Below are 17,648 nucleotides of genomic sequence, written 5' to 3' on the forward strand. Positions count from 1 at the left end.
AGATGATCTATTCGATCTACTACTGGCTTTTGAATATTTACTTGCAATGTTTGACAGTCATTTGGAGCAATACCATCATCACTTAAATGCAAATCACCTTCAGTTGTTTTACCATACATTTCATCATGTACATTCAATATACCTTCATTGTTTGAAACACACAGTTTTGCATTTGAAATACACTCATTGTTTGACAATATTTTTGCTTTAAACCAGATTTCTTGTTTTTCCTTTTCATCATGTAACATATAACCCAACAGATTGTCATGCATGCATTTCGCCTCATAACACACCTGACTCAAATCTGTAAGAGCATTTTCTACTTTTGCCTTTTCATTATTGAACATAAAACCTTGTATTGCATCCCTTATGTTGGCTGCCATGTTAAATTGACCTTTTCTGCTGGCTTCCAATTTGCCACATTTGTCTGCAATAGCCTTTGCAGTCATTTTGACAACACGTTTCCCAGTGACGTCACCGCTAGCAGCGGCGCGCACTGCGGTCTCCATGGAAATGTTTGACGCCGGTTTGCGCGTCTCCATGATATTAAATAGTCAGTGAGTTAATTAAACGAGATGGCTGGCGAGTCGCGCAACAAAGTCAATACAAAGAAAGTCTGCATGTAAAAGTAAAATTCAATTGTCGTTCCACTTCAGCAACCATGGATTTATGCTCAACCCCAAGTTATGTGCGCGCACAATTTACATGGCCATGCATTTATATAGCGCTATAAACATACCTCCTTGCGTTGGGCACCATGCTGTGGCTCGCGGTCCAATACTGATCCTCAGCCAAACTTCGGGTCAGTAGTTCCTCGTCCACGAATGGCTGCAGGCGGCCCCCGACGCAGCAGCAAACACAGTATCCTCTTCCTCCACAAACGACAACAGCAGCTCCTCGTCCTTCCCTCTGGTGGCGATTCTCCGACATCCCAAACGCAGCGAATCTTCCCCAGTCTCAAAACGAGAGTCCAACTGGTGCATGGTTTTTGGCTTATATTAAAGGAGCTCCCGTCTTATACGGAGCTACTGAGCAATTTGATCCCGTAGATAGACTTGGCTGACACGCCGTTCTATTTAATTTGGTCTGATACCAAACCGTCCATGTCCCAATGATGCAATGCAGGCAGGTCTTCTTGGAAAATTATATTTATTTGCTTCACCGTGCAAACAGGATATATTGGCTTTTGTTCCTTAAACTGATTAAATAATAATGAATACAATAACTAATTACCTACAAACATTTCGCCCTGTGGCGTGTTCAAAACAGCGACCTGTGACCTGCGTTAACCTGCGTGTTGCGGTAAAAAACCATTGCCCCTTCCGGGTCAAACTCCTCCCTCCTACAGGTGTACCTGACGCTTATATAAAAGAAGCGCCACCCCCTGGTCACATAAATCCACTGCACATTAAATCCATTTTGGCCATTACAGGCGTAAAATGGGCTTGTGCTCTAGAGCATCATTATTATGTCTAAGCCCTTCCTGCTCCATTGCTACCCTGCTATCTCCAGCTGAAGGTCTCCTTCTCCTTTACTCTCAGTTCATGCTCTCCCTCCCTCTCTCTTGCTCTCAACTCTTGTTCTACAGTATCTCCCTTTCTTTTGTCCTCATCTCTTTCCATGTCCTTTATGGGGTCAGGCAGGTGTAATTCTGCAATGACAAATTCCACCATCTTGTGCTTTTTAGTCTCTGGACCTAACTGGAGTCCTGTCTGGGGTACCCAGCAATGCCCTGGACAGGCTCCTTGACGACTGTAATGGAGTCCTGTCTGGGGTACCCAGCAATGCCCTGGACAGGCTCCTTGACTACTGTAATGGAGTCCTGTCTGGGGTACCCAGCAATGCCCTGGACAGGCTCCTTGACTACTGTAATGGAGTCCTGTCTAGGGTATCCAGCAATGCCCTGGACAGGCTCCAGTATGTGCAGTACTCAGCTGTTCGGGCAGCACATCACCCCCACCCTCATCCACCTCCACTGGCTCCCGGTCAAGTCCTGCAATCCTCAGACACGGATCTGCTCTCCATCCCCCACACCCGCCTACAAACTTGTGGGGACAGAGCCCCCACCCTCTGGAACTCTCTCCTGGCTGAGACATCCTTGGACTCTTTTAAGAGCCTTGAATACCCACCTGTTCAGGAAGGCCTATGGCCTCTAGTCGTCTCCCTGTCCATCATTGTTACTGATTATGTTTTGTTGCTTTGTAAAGTGTTACTTTCATTATTATGCACAATCATCTATTTAAGTGAGAGTCTGATACCAACCTATAAGTATAAGTAGGGATGTCCCGATCAATTTTTTTTGCTCCCGATCCGATCCTGATAATGTGATTTTGAGTATCTACCGATACCGATCTTTCCCGATCCGATCAAAAAAATTAATTTTTAATTAAAAAAAAATTTCTCACATTACATTCACCCTGAATGTTTACGTTATCCAGGTGAAAAGTTAACTTCATTCAAGCGAGGCATTGCAACCGGAGTAATCTAAAAACTTTGCCTCCAACCTGCTGCTTCATGAGAGCAATGGCGCCATCGTCTGTAAAAATCAGGTGACTGCAAGTTCTGCAACTAGTGGATGTCCCTCATCCTTGACATAAATCATTTGATGTATAATTAAATCAAAGGAAATGCGTTTGTTTTGGCAAAATTCTTCTGCTCTGTGTGAATTTAAAACCAAAACTAAGGCCTCAGTATGAGTTTAAGACGTGAACATGGTCATGTTTGTTGAATAAAAAAAATCCAGAATTATTATTATTATTTTTTGATCCCGATCTTCTGAAAATCACGTGATCGGCCCCCGATCACGTGATTGGATCGGGACATCCCTAAGTATAAGTCTTTATTTGTCATCAGATTAACACACACACATATGCGATGGGTGACCCACAGGAACACACACACATGCACGGGGACCAATCCAAGTGCTCCTGTCCATCTTCGTCAGGGATGCGACAGCGTTAGCGATCTGTTGTGCATGTTTTTCCATTGGGTTTATCTTATCGAGAGGGGAAACCCTTGCGAGCACGGGGAGAACATGCAAACTCCACACAGAAAGGCCCAGGAGATACCCCACCTGGGTAACTGGCAACACAGCAACCTGGTCCCCAAGTGGGAATCGAATCCACACCGTTCTAGCTGTGAGGCGGCCCCGATACCACACTCAATTTTCAATAAATGCTTAACCCCTCTCACTAAAACCAGCCCATACAAAAGGAAGGACAAACAGAGAAGGTCTTTAGATTAGCCCATCCTATTCCTCTCATCGCTAACATCAGCATGTTGTGTTTCTGTGATTGTTGGCTCTCTAGGTGCCCCTGCTGCCATTCATCCCAGTCATCAGCATGTTCGTGAACGTTTACCTGATGATGCAGTTGGACAGAGGCACCTGGATACGGTTTGCGATTTGGATGGTTATTGGTAGGCAGACTCTTTTTCTCTTTTTCATGGCACTCTAATACATAGGTTATTATTTCTATAAGGTTACTATTTCTATAAGCTATTTCATTTTCTGATTTAGGCACATTTCGGAGGGGTAAAACAAAAAGAAACACAACCAAAAGCAAAGAAAACAAAGCATTTGAATAGTGATTTGGATTGATTACCATTGAAGCTTTGAAGCATTCGCGTCAGCCCTAGTTCATATCATACAGATTACACATCATACTTAGTGCATAATTCTTTTTTTATTCTAGTGGCTTCAGTGCTGTATACAAGCTATATATGCAGCACTTTTTCTTTTATTTCAAAATGACAATCGGGTGTTATTTTAGTCATTTTAATAGTTTAGTGATTTTCTCTAGGCACCCCAAGATTGCAAAAGCCTGCGTTAATTACTTGATTCTACTAGCCAGGGTTTAGCCATGTTGTGGCTTAGATGGCTCAAACTACCAAAAATCTCCACTGTCTTTAAACTTCGGACTAGAGGTGAACCAGCTACAAGTCATAATTTGTCCAAAGCTGGTGGAACGGTGTATTTTCCTCACACTGTAGTGTCGGGAGCCTATGTTCCCGCAGCCCTATGTTCCCACAGCCCTATGTTCCCACATTCCTATGTTCCCACATTTCCTTTTTTCATAAATCTTTATCTGATTTTATCCCCCTTTCTCTTAATTTGGTAGCTAATTACACCCAACCTATTATCCAATTGTCCTCTGGTAGTAGACTAACCTTTGTTGAGGCAAAGGTTAGTCATTAGCTACTTGTGAACATAGGGCTGTGGGACCATTGGGCTGTGGGAACATACAGTAGGGCCACATTTTTTGACGAATCTTAGAAATGTGGGAACATAGGGCTGTGGGAACATAGGGCCTAATTTTGAGAAAAATCTTAGAAATGTTCCCATGTTCATCCCATGGGAGAACACACAGTGTTGTCGCTTGCTGGAGAGGTTGAGCATGTTGAAACTTGACTCTTGTCACAGTGGCTCCTTGCCTGTTCACTTGCCCCCAGGGTAGGAGGCAGAAAGACTTAGGGCTACATCCACAAAGAATGGATTGCACGGTGCTAATTGCACCCTTACTTATAATTCATTATGAATTGAAAATGGGGGCCCGTGATGTAAACAAGACGAAAGTCTTTCTCTGGTCTGCATCCCCTTAACACAGGGGTGTCAAACTCATTTTCACAGAGGGCCACATCAGCATTATGGTTGCCCTCAAAGGGCCAAAGACCGTATAAATGTTAATGTAATGTAAAATAAATGTAGCTACACATTTACATATTGTTAAACATGGTGTTTCTGTATTTATTACTTATTCAAGTTATACATATTGCATATTCATTTGCATAAATGTGAAAATATATGTTAGCTTATGTTATTTTAACAAATAATTTTTGTTTATCAGAACCCCATATTACTCCACCAATCAATGATCAAACCATTCAAGTAAATAACAAAGAAGAATATCATCAAATACAAGCTATGACATTAAGTTTGTTCAAAACCTTTTTGTCACAGTCAAGAGGGGCAGAACTAACAACTGTGAGCTGCAAAGAACACGTGGGACAGATGTAGCAGATGTTACAAAAACAAATGGCTGCACACAACCTTGCAGAGGCCATACATCCAACTAATGGAAGATAGTTTCAGATAGAATCCGCTTCAAGGCCCTCGACCTAGCATACCGTGCGGCAAAGGGAACCGCTCCCGCCTACCTCCGGTCAATGGTCTCTAACTACACACCCTCAAGACCCCTACGCTCTGCATCTTCTGGCCGCCTCAGACCTACTCCTATCCAAGCTCCGGGAGGGTCATCAAAGAGAAGTCGCCTATTCTCAGTCCTTGCCCCACAATGGTGGAATGAACTACCCACCCCAGTTAGGACAGCCGAATCACGTCCAATCTTTCGCCGTTGACTAAAGACGCACTTCTTCAACCATTATCTGAATAAAAAATAAAAAAAAAAAACAAAAAAAAATCTAACCCTAACTAACCGTACTGTCATGCACTTGTCCTAATATACTAACCTACACTGTAGCACTCAACACTTTGATGAACATTGTTGCTCAGCTGATAGAGTTGTGCCCTTCCTGATGGCTTGTCGTACAGAACTTGTAAGTCGCTTTGGATAAAAGCGTCAGCTAAATGACTAAATGTAAATGTAAATGTAGTTTAATTAACTTTAATTAACAGATTGCAGAATGGGTACAGTACAGTACAGCTCAATACACACAATTGTTAAGGGGATGCAGACCAGAGAAAGACTTTCGACTTGTTTACATCAGGGTCCCCCATTTTCAATTCGTAATGAAATTGCTATTATGTGTCTGCATGAACACACAACTGTAACTGTACTCAAAAATAACAAAATAAGGGTTGTCTCAGTTCACAACTATATTGGTCAAGTTTTGGGTGGGACTTGTTTGCGTCCCTACAGCTTCTTATTCAATTGAGCGAGATGCTCGGTTATGTCACACAGCCAGTTTGCATCTGACAGTTCAGACAATATTTCTTCAACCCTTTGTTACCTATTCCGCCTGGATCTTTTTTGTATTTTGGGCTGTAAAATTGTCAAAGAATGTCTGAGGAGTAAGTGCTTTTGGCTTTTTTCCTTTGTTACCTCAGATGTTCAACATACATGTATGTGTAAGAATGTGTAATAACTAAGGCTGTCAAAGTTAAAGCTTTATTAACGCATTAACCCACAATTATTTTAACACTGCTATTTTTTAACCCAATATTAATGTAAAAAAAAAAAAAAAAAAAATTTACCTAAGCTCTTGGGGGGCCACATCAAATGACGTGGCGGGCCGGATTTGGCCCGCGGGCCGTGAGTTTGACACCTATGCCTTAACACATTGACCGCCAGCAGCAGGGGGCGCTGATTGATACCCCATTCATCGCCAGGTCTTTATTCAATCGATATAGTTTTAGACTGTGACATTTGCGAGTGCTTAAAATATATCTTATATTACAGTATATCTATGGGTCTAATAGATCAGGGTCCCCCATTTTCAATTCATAATGAATTGTAAGTAAGGGTGCAATTAGCACCGTACAATCCATTCTGTGTGGATCTAGCCTTAGAAACAAGGCTTCATGCTTGATGGTTGCTACTTTTGGCTTGTAGCACATGAGGAGGATCTAAATCAGTGGATCTTTTTTCCATGCATTAAATATAGGCGATCTTAACATGGTTCCTGCAGGGTCTTTAGAAAGTCTTACATTTAATCATCAGACTTTTTTTCTTAAAAGGGTCTTAAATATGATTTTGATACATCTTACAAATGTATTGGATTAGGAAGTTATGTTTCATCTGACTGAGCGCTTCCGCTCCACCAGTGGCGTCCTTTCACTAAAAGGCAAGAATTTTGGAATTCTTTTGTCAAATCAGCTGTGCAATAGTCACTTTTGGTGAGTTGTTTCTATACAATTCAGTTATATGACATTTAGGTATGACACAGGACTACACAAGCATTTTTAGTATAGAAATGTGTCAACAGACTAAAGCAGGGAACCACAATATTTTGCATACGAATTATGCAGAATGTAATATCATAACTGTCTATTACTTTTCTTGCAATTGAGCCAATTTTCCTTAGGTGCGGTTTTGAGGTGTGTGTTCAACAGAATGTAGTATCAAAAACACATTCACAAAAAGTATGGGTTACTGAATGCTGAACTGCACTATTATAATCACTAAGCCAGACCTTACCTGTGTCCCTGTATCACTTGTATCTGCTGCCCTTTGATAAAAAAAACGTCCCTATGTCCATTTTCCTTTTTTTTGGGCATATTTCAGTTAGTCACAGCAAAAGTCACCTAGTAAAAGTGAGATAATTGACAATATCAAAACATGCTAGGGCTGTACCGAATAGTTCGAAGCTTCGTTCATAATGTTGACATTCGAATTCTAAATCAACATAATTTTTTACATTTTTATTTGCCAAGGTATGGCGAGTGCCATACCTTGCCATACCAAATGGACGCCCCTGCGCTCCACCCCTATTGAGATATTCGTCTTTCGTGCACTTATTGCGCGCTCTGAAAAAACTTCCATGCACCTGCATTCGTCTATGGCCACAACTACCCTGTGTTTCCTTTAAAACACAGGATGTGGCCACTTACATGCCCTTCCTCGTTATTTTCACGTGTGATAGTTGCTACATGCGCCGTCAAACAGTGGATCGTTATGAAGAGAAAAGAGAAGATAAAAAACATCGGACTACCGCCAGGATTTCCCCAGCGCGTCCAGATGGAATATCGTCGGGTGCCCGACGCTGGACTTTCTTCAGATCCCCGTCACCAGCTTGGCAGAGGAATGGAGAATGTGACACGGCATGCGGTAGTCGAACCGAAAAGGTTCAGGGGGGAGCATGTCTATGTTCCCCGGGTTCTATGTTCCCCGCTTTGATTGATTGATTGAACATTTTAGACCACCAGCCCTGATTCCAAACTCTAACCTTAACCAGTTCGAAAGAGGGCCTAAGCTTAACCGTTCGAAACAAGGCAGACATTAATAATTAAAGGGGAACTATTTTACTATTTCTTTCACTATTTGGGCACTTTTACACAATTCCTGTGAGTTTATGGAACACCTCTGTAATTATATATTTTTTTTAATTCATTGTTTTGTATTTCTAATCAAGTACTCAAAAACAGCATTTTTCTACCTCAAGATCTCGAGCTGTTTTGAGCCTGGGCTCCTAAACCACTGCGCCGCGGCGCCGGCGCCTGAACATTAACATGCAGCGGTTTCTTTCTGACATCACAAATCATCACATTTTCAGATGACTCAGTTCAGTGAGGGTGAATATTGTGAGAGGAGAATTGGAAGAATGCGCCAATATGAGAATTAGAGACATAGATCATATTAATATAAGTCCACATAGCTAGGAAACAATGCTAAACACTGAAAAAGGCCATTTATAAGATAGTTCCCCTTTAATAAAATAATAAAAATGTATAAAATGTTCAATCTATTAATCAATCAAAGCAGGGAACATAGAACCCGGGGAACATAGGACCCGGGGAACATAGGGATGATCCCGTTCAGGGAGGGCCGGCAACGGCAACACGCGGTGTTGATGCTGTCACTGCTCGCCGCTGCTGCTAATGGGGTTCCACTCCCGTGCGTCTGGGGGGACCCGAGCAGCGGGCGCCGGCTGTGTCCGGGGTTTCCCCTGATTAACCCTTATGTCACTGAAGGACAGATGGTGTCTAGTGTTAAGGGCCTAACCGAGGCTTATCTACCTTTTACACAGGTAGACGGCCTGGTGGGGGGGCTTAGGACCGGCGTGCCGCGCTTAGAGAAGCCGCTTGCCTCGGTCCTCTGCCCAGATATGGTAGAGTGGCACCCCGACCGGAAGCCGACACCGAGGGGCGAGTTGGCCCGGCAGATGGCTGAGTGGGCCGACGAGGCTTATACCGCCGCAGTACAGAACTTAGCAGCAACAAATAACATTGCTCAGTTAGCTGCTTTTCTGTAAAAAATGCCAAGACCCTCGCTCAGAGTTTTGAGGTTATGCGGCATCTAACACAGCTGCAAGTTATAGCCTCAGGAAAAAGGGATGACGCTTTCAACATTTATGCACAGACATCTGTGGTTGGAGCAGTCCCCCCTGGAGGAGGAGAGGAGAATTCCCCTACTCAGGGCCCCCCTCTCCAAGGATGGACTTTTTGGTTTGTCAGCGGAGGCGGAGGAGGCCTATAGCCAGGCCCCCATGCCGCCCCACACCTCACAGCCAGAGGTGAGAGTATTGTCTTGACAGAGACATGGGCTCTCACGGTGCCGACAGACCCGAGCAGCCGTGGGTTCAGGTGGATTTGAAGTGCGCGGCTCACCCCGGGGAGTAGACCGACGCCATCATCTCACTGTGTCTAGCAAAGCTCTCTGTTCACCCCCTATACGATACGAAAATAAGGGTTATGTTCCCCCTCTGGCGTTGGGCCACGTTACTATTCCTGCAGGGAAGCGTAAGCGGCCCGACATATCACTTCTCATGACAGAGGCTGATACCCAGGTCCTTGCTACGCCTGGGTTTGTCTATGAGAATGTATTTTCAGAAGGCCCCTCCGCCACACGCTCGGCGTGTGCGCTTAACGAGCCTGACGCTATATATGATGACAGAGCGGGTTTCCCTGTCTCACAAAAAGGTTGTCAGAGTGGAAACCCTTGGCCGCGTCACAGCGACGTAGTGTCACAGCGCGGGTTCCCCCAGCGCCGCCCTCGCCAGGCTGGGTATTCCGCTTGTGCTTCCCCCGCCCAGACTACCAGTCTTAGTAGCGGCAGTGTGTCAGGCACACGTCATTTGAGTGATAGTAATATCACTACAGGGTTACAGTGTGTGAAGAACTTTTACTCAAGGCAGAGTAAAGACCACACGTTATGCATGTCCAGCCTTAGAGCAGGCCATCTCCAGCGGGCTAATCGCTTGGCTAAAACGGGACAATGCTCAGCGGGGGAACCGCCTCATCCACAAACCCCTGATACAGGAGTGATGACTGCTGTTCTCCCCGTTTCAAACCACCCCTTTCTGTCGGGGTCCCCCCATGGGTGCAATTGCCCCGACCCCAGCCTCGCTGGCAGAGTCAGGGTGCAAAACCCTGACCCCACGAGATACCTTGCTGGCGGAGTCAGGCGAAACCCAGACCCCACGAGACTCCTCGTTGGCAGAGTCAGGGTTCGCAATGCACAGCGGGAGGGACCGGGCTTCCTATCTACAATTCTTAGTGGGTTAGTGCCAGTTGGCTGCGAGGCCGCTTTGCGATTTTTACCACGTGTGGCTACAGAAGTGCCACATGTCGGTGTGGATAGAGAGAACGTTGAGATCGGGGCTCGTGTTGCAATTTGCACACCCCCACCCTCCGTTTATGGGTTTGAATTTGAAACAGACTCTGTTATCAGAGCCCACAGCAGCGACAGCCCTGGCAGACAAGATTCAATCTCTGTTGAAGAAGCAGGCCATCGTCGCGGTCCCACGGGAGGATGCGATGAGTGGGGTTTACTCCCGATATTTTCTGGTGCCCAAGAAAACGGGGGGTATCAGACCCATACTGGACCTGTCCTCATTCAATCGTTTGATTGCGGTGAGAAGGTTCAGAATGTTTTTTTTTTTAATCAACTTTTTCTCCCCATTTTTAAATTTTTCTCCCATCCCAATTTCATATTGTCCAATTCTACCCTCCCCTGTCTTGAATGTTGTTAGACCATGCCTCCCACTGGTCGGCTGCAATGTGACCGACCAAGCCTTGCATCACGTGTCCCCTCCGGTACACGAGGAGGCAGCTGGCGCATCTTTTCACCTGTACAGCGCAATCTCTCAGCGGCGAGGAGTAACGTGTGGGAGGCTCACGCTGCCCCCGTTGCTTCCTGATTCTGCTGTACAGGCGCACCAACCGACCTGTAGGAGTCGCTGTCCACAACGTCCGATCCCCACCCACCGGCTTTCCCACCCCCTAATACTGCCAATTGTATTAGTATGAACGACCAGCCAAGCCGGAAGCAACGCAGAGAGCTGGGCTCGAACCCAGCATCTCCTGTGTTAGTGGCGAGCGCCTTGCCCACTGCGCCACTTAGCCGCCCCAGAAGGTTCAGAATGTTGACTGTCAAACACCTGTTATGCGCTGTCAGAGTGGGAGACTGGTTCACCTCGATAGACCTGAAGGATGCGTATTTTCACATACCGATTTGTCCTCCTCACAGGAAATTCCTGTGCTTCCTGTTTCAGGGAATAGCGTACGAATACCAGAGACTGCCGTTCGGCTACTCTCTGGCCCCTCGCACTTTCACCAAGTGCTTGGAGACCGTGCTGGGACCTCTGTGTCATCAGGGGATACAAATTCTATTCTACCTGGACGACATTCTGGTCCTCAGTCGGTCGGAGGAGGTCGTCAGGTCTCACACCAGGCAGGTGGTGGAACATCTCACCAGCCTCGGTTTTGTGTGAACTGGGAGAAGAGTACTCCTCTTCCCAGCCAACAGGTGGAGTACTTGGGCTTGATTCTAAGCTCAAGGTCTATGAGGGCAACTCTCTCAGAGTGGCGTCGAGAGGATATTCTCGTGCACTCAGGGGGTTCCGTCCTGGCAGGACGGTTACGGCGTGGTTCGTGATGCACCTGCTCGGCATGATGGCATCTGCCCACTCCGTGGTCCCGCTTGGTCTCCTCCTTATGAGGAGGATACAGGGGTGGTTTTTCAGTATGAAAATAGACCCTGTGAGAGGCAAGCGGAAGCATCAGAGAGTCCCGATTTCAGTGATAGGAGACCTCAACCACTGGAGGAGGCCGGGGACCCTCACCGGCGGGGTCCCCATAGGCAGCAGGACGTCGCATGTGGCGGTCTTCTCCGACGCCTCCCTCACAGGATGGGGGGCGGGGGACATGTTGGACCAACGCGGTAGGAGGCAGCTGGCCTGCTCTGTCTACCCTACATATCAATGTGTTGGAATTGAAGGCAGTGCTTCTAGTCCTCAAACGGCTCCGCCCTCATGTGATGGACGAGTACGTTCTGGTCAGGACAGACAGCACGGCGTCAGCGGTGTATATCAACAGACAGGGAGGAGTGTGCTCCCCCCGTCTCCACCATGCGGTGGTCTGGCTATGGGCGTCTCGCAATCTGCGCAGCCTGAGGGCTCTCCACATCCCCGGCAAGGAGAATGTGGGTGCAGATTTGATGTCACGGGGAGGTCCCCACCCAGACGAGTGGGGACTACATCCAGACATAGTCAGACTGATCTGGAACCGATTCAGGGAGGCCGCGTGGACCTATTTGCGAGCAGTCAGTCCTACCAGTGCTTCCTGTGGTTCTCGGTCAGTCGGAAGGACAACCCCCCTCTGGGAGTGGATGCCTTCTCGACGTACCCGTGGCCGCCCGGGATTCTATATGCGTTCCCCCCCATACATCTGATAGGCCAGCTGTTGGAGCGGGTACGTCAGGAGCGCAGGACTTTGATCCTGGTCGTGCCTGACCGAGGCTCAGCCTTGTGGTTCCCGGCCCTAATTCAACTCCTGGTGGCCCCGCCGTGGCCTGTCCCATGTGCGCCGCAGGCCCTCTGTCAGGCACACGGCTCTGTGTTTCTATCGCCTGTCCTGGGGCAGCCTCTAATGGCTTGGCTGGTTGAATTTGGAGTGGATGCGTCTTAACACTACTGTGATTAACACCATCCAGAACGCGCGCGCTCCGTCCACTACCACGGTTTACGCAGGAAAGTGGTGTATGTTTCAAGAGTGGTGTGAGGCTGAGGGCCTGGACCCGGTATCCTGTCCCTGAACTCGGTTCTGTCCTTCCTCCAGTCTATCTTGGATAGGCTTTCGGCCTCGACTCTTCTTGTCATGTGGGCTTTGAGGGCAGAACGTTATTCAGCCACCCTCTTGTGAGACGTTTCCTGCTGGGCGCACGGCGCCTTAAGCCTGTTGAACGTGCTCTGTCCCCAAGCTGGGACTTCCAACTGGTCCTGGTGGGACTGTCGGGGGCCCTGTTTGAACCTCTTGAGCAGGCGCCGTTGGATCGGCTGTCTTTCAAGACGGCGTTCCTTCTGGCCATCACCTCCGCTAAACGCGTGGGTGATCTATGTGCAAGGTATCCCCTTTTTGACGGGCGTACGGCGTGCATTTGTCAGTGGCTGCGCGTTCCGCTCCCCCTTTTTGTTCCCAATAGGGCTGGAGCGGAAGCGCTCAGTCAGATGAAACATAACAAAGGTTATCCTATAACCCTAGTTATGTGAATACTGGCTGAGCGCTTCCGCTCTTCACACCCTGAGGACCCTTGGCTGTTTTTTCACGCATGAAATTCAGACTCGGAAGGGCATGGAAGTGGCCACATCCTGTGTTTTAAAGGAAACACGGGGTAGGCGTGGCCATAGACGAATGCAGGTGCATGGACGTTTTTTCAATGTACGCGCAATAAGCGCACGAAAGACTAATATCTCAATAGGGCTGGAGCGGAAGCGCTCAGCCAGTATTCACATAACTAGGGTTATAGGATAACCTTTGTTACTTCTAAGTTCTATGTTGCGATAACTTCTCTGTATCGCGTTTAAATGTGTTTTGGGGAAATGTCCGGGCTACAATGTAACACAATATAGAAAGTATTACATAATGTGGCTGGCTAGCTAGCGTTAGCCTATTCAGTGCATCCACAGTGACCTAAACATGGAAAACCAGTACAACCGTGAAATAGGTATTCCATTCAAATTGGTCTTAAAAATGTCTTAACGTCTAAGGTCGCTTTCACACAGGGGCTGTTTGGTCCGGACTATCGGACCAGAATTCGATAGTCCGCTTTTTGGGGTTTGTGTGAATGCGCGTCGAACTCGGTCCGCGGACCAAACACGCGAACTCTGGTCCGACCAAAAACATAGGTCTCGGTTCGCTTCATCGGACCAAACGTGGACCAAATATAGGAAGTGCTTATTATTATTATTATTACCGCGCTCGCGGCATTCACTGCAAAACAACACTATCTATCTATATAACTGTGCATCTTGGGTCGAAGGAACACCCGGCTTATTATTATTATTATTATTATTACCGCGCGCGCGGCATTCACTGCAAAACAACACTATCTATCTATCTATCTATATAACTGTGCATCTTGGGTCGAAGGAACACCCGACTTATTATTATTATTATTACCGCGCGCGCGGCATTCACTGCAAAACAACACTATCTATCAGTCCACACACACAGACACACACACACACACACTCGCGCGCACACACAGGCTCGCAGCCACACACACACATTTCCACTCTCTATTGTCCAATAGACGAGCGCCCTTTTCGACCGCGTGACATTGTTCAGATAGTTTGGTGCGCCTGACAAATTGCTGTGTGAATGCAGACGAACCAAATGATGAATGCAACAATGTTGCAACTTCACCACCAGAACCGCACAAGTCCACCAAAACTATATGTGAAAGCACCCTTAAACTTAACTTGTTGAAACCTGCAGGAACCCTGTTATATTTCAAGTAGAGTTGTTCCGATACCGATACCAGTATCGGAAATGCCGCCGATACTGCCTAAAATGCTGGTATCGGTATCGGCGAGTACACGTAAATTCTAGCCTCCGATCCCATGATGTAATTTATCTCCTGCCGAGTCCTGCGGAGAGTGAGGATTATAAAATGAACATGTTTTAAAGTGTGATGCTGTGTCATTTTAACAGCAGATACACTTTCTTAAATTCCATTGTCCCCGACAGTGCGGTGTGACGGGGAGCTCGGACGGGATGTGTTTTGCTGGTGTTATGATAGCATTAGCTGGAAAGATAGCTAGTTGGAACAACATCCGCTTTAACGTTACATCAAATCAGATGATCGCCTGTCCTTTCTCCAGGACCTAACACTGTCCGTGACCGTCTATCAACAATAATGCACCCACGGTGAATTGTATTTAAGTTAAGTAGCTACTGACTGCGTTAGCTGACTATTACTAACGTTATCAAATGTCAATGCGGGAAGACGAGCTAGGTCAGTTAGCTTAGCTTGATAACGTTACCGTGTCTAAAGTTGGTGCTATTTATAATCCAGCAATAATGGCTGCAGACCTGCAAGCAAAGTACAGCAAGTGCCAAAGGATAAGAGTCTGAGGCGGAGTTTCAAAAGAGAATGTTGAATATTTATTTTGCATCAAAAATCACAACATGAACGTTCTATCTGCCACTAGCTTACAGACTGAATAGGGTATATCTGCAGAGCCACGGAGTAGCGAGTGCAACACCGTTTAATGTCCGTGTGGATCATTGGAGTAGGGTATATCTGCAGTGCTGCAGCCCATACGCATTGATTAATGATACTAATACAAATCTATACAATCACCTGTTGTTGAATAAATACCATTACTTTCCAGTTATTACTAAAAACAGTATAACATTATCTGTAAAAAAAAATAAAAAAAAAAGTATTTATATAATTTTTTATTTTTTTTTGTATGCACTGGTATCGGATAAATATCGGTATCGGCCGATACCCAAAGCTTAGGTATCGGAATCGGATCGGAAAGGGAAAAATGGTATCGGAACATCTCTAATTTCAAGGGCTTATTATGTAACAACCCATCATCTACACTCACTGCACACACATCCACATGTACACACCCACTTTAAACAAACACTCACCTTACCACTCACTTCACTCACTTTAGACACTTTACACACTTTATATTTATCTATTATTAAAGAGATTTCCACTACATTCATACCTCATTTGCACCCTACCCTAAGTTTCGTACCTCATGTCATTTCTGCATTGTACCTCACTGTTACTCATTTTACTCTGTATTGTATATATGTATATTGACTGAACATTCCTTTACTTACTTTTTACTTACTTTTTACTTACTTCTTAAACACTTTGGTCGCCAGGCTTATATTCAGAATAAACCATCCCACGCCAGCTCTATTTGTCTATGGAGAAGTTCCCCTTCTTTGCAGGGCTATAACTTTTTAAATTGTATTGCTAAATTGACATTACTATGGCCCATTCAACATCAAGTATCTATTGTTCAGGGTGTAGCAACGTTATACTTTTTCATTCACATATTCATACTAAAATACGGTCTAAAGTATAAGTATGTTTTTATCGTTTTCTGCAGCTTTCTCCAGAACGTGATTTATAGCCCTAAATGCATTATATTGATGATTGTATACAGTTTGATAGCAATCGGCGTGAGATAAAAAATTTCAAATGGACGTGCTTCTAGAAGTTACTACTTATCATCTGATGTTGACCGGATGCGGGGGGGGGGGGGTCGTTTATAATTCCGTGGCCAACGTTAGATGATTCATCTAGTGTGGGTGATATGATCATCAGAGCAGTTTATATCGAACACGTTAAAAAATAACGCTGAATCTTACCGTAGCTTCCTCGTAGCGTTGGGCGATGAGCGTGGAGCAGAAATATTCCTATTATGGGATGTAGAAATATGCGATCCATCTCCAGGTTGTATAATAGTATATACGTCCAAATCATGTTGTTTGTCGAGTTATTGGTAACGGATTGCTATCCATTGTGTCTAGCTTGAGTCCTGGGACTATTAGCGAGTGACCGGACCGAATTGGAATGAGCACCAGCTTCCGTTTCCTGTTTCCGGTTTGAGCGATCCGCCGATCGGCCACCAGATGGCGCTCTTGAACCGTTGGAGAGTTGAGAGGGGATCAACAGTAGATCTCAAGTCTCCGGGGGAGAAATATGATTGCGATCACAGATTTTTGAAATATTGATATCAAAGACATGGTACGGCGTCTTTGGCAGAATGAGCATGGCGGGGAATGACGTGGTAAGGCGTTTTTGGCGACCATAGTGTTAACTTTTTTTACTTACTTTTTTTTACTGTATGTAGCACACTCTCAGGGGCTCATACAGAAACAAGCATTTCATCATAAAGTATTCTGTATTTTGTTGTGACAAATAATAAACAAACTTGAAGGGGGTGATGGTCTCACACAGTTGTCATGTGTTGTATATTCCTCTGTTCCCCAGGCTTTGTGATCTACTTTGGCTACGGATTTCACCACAGTGCAGAGGCAGCCTTGTCCCACTCCTCTCCAGAGATGGAGATGAACGGCTTTAAGCCTCTGCACGAACACAACGGAGAGGCCATGTCCACAGAGAAGGACGCCTTCCTCCATGACGACCCGGGGCCCAGCGAAGACGAAGGAGATTTTTAGGATGGAGAAATTAAGAGACCCTTCCCTTTCACCTCCCGTCTGACACCTGTCCGTTACCCTTCTGTCAGTACTCAGTAGGAAATTATTTTCAACGGTTCTTGAGGGATTTCTGGGTGGGGAGGGAGAAGAAAATTGGGAGAAAGAAAAGGAGAGAAACCGCTGAACTGAAACTTGCAAACTCCCAGATGTTTGTTCACCTTGACTCAGGTGCTGGGTAGAAAATGGACAATTCTGCTGCTTAACACATTAATTGCCAATAACATGCGTTGAGTGCCAACAACGAGTTTACTCGTTGTTATGATCGTTATTTCTTTTATTCGCTATTGGCATTCATAATTCATCCAGGAAGCCTCCGGGAGCCAGCTGGACCCTGTCTGATATTGCAACACCTCAATACCGCCGCCTGGTGGATTTCGGGCGAGTTACACTCCACTCTAAACCGGAAGTAGCGCTTGTGCATCGGGGAAAAAGCTCCACCAGAGATATGTTGTTACGTGGATCAATATACACACCTCGAGTGCATTGGATCGCTTTCGAG

The 17,648-nt window shown here is 45.9% G+C and overlaps 1 protein-coding gene across 1 annotated transcript in view; it reads left to right on the plus strand.

The window, feature by feature from the left end:
* The window catches only part of slc7a1a (solute carrier family 7 member 1a), a gene marked incomplete at both ends in the record, with an annotated part of 111,291 nt that extends 94,181 nt beyond the window's left edge, over positions 1-17,110 (plus strand). Inside the window, 2 exons of the mRNA XM_084320482.1 lie at positions 3,309-3,417; positions 16,923-17,110. Coding sequence (XP_084176608.1) covers positions 3,309-3,417; positions 16,923-17,110 — 297 coding nt within the window. The remainder of the gene's footprint in view (positions 1-3,308; positions 3,418-16,922) is intronic.
* Between the last annotated feature and the right edge of the window lie 538 nt (positions 17,111-17,648).

Source organism: Notolepis coatsorum (assembly GCF_963971535.1).
Source record: "Notolepis coatsorum genome assembly, chromosome: 8".
NCBI lineage: Eukaryota > Metazoa > Chordata > Actinopteri > Aulopiformes > Paralepididae > Notolepis > Notolepis coatsorum.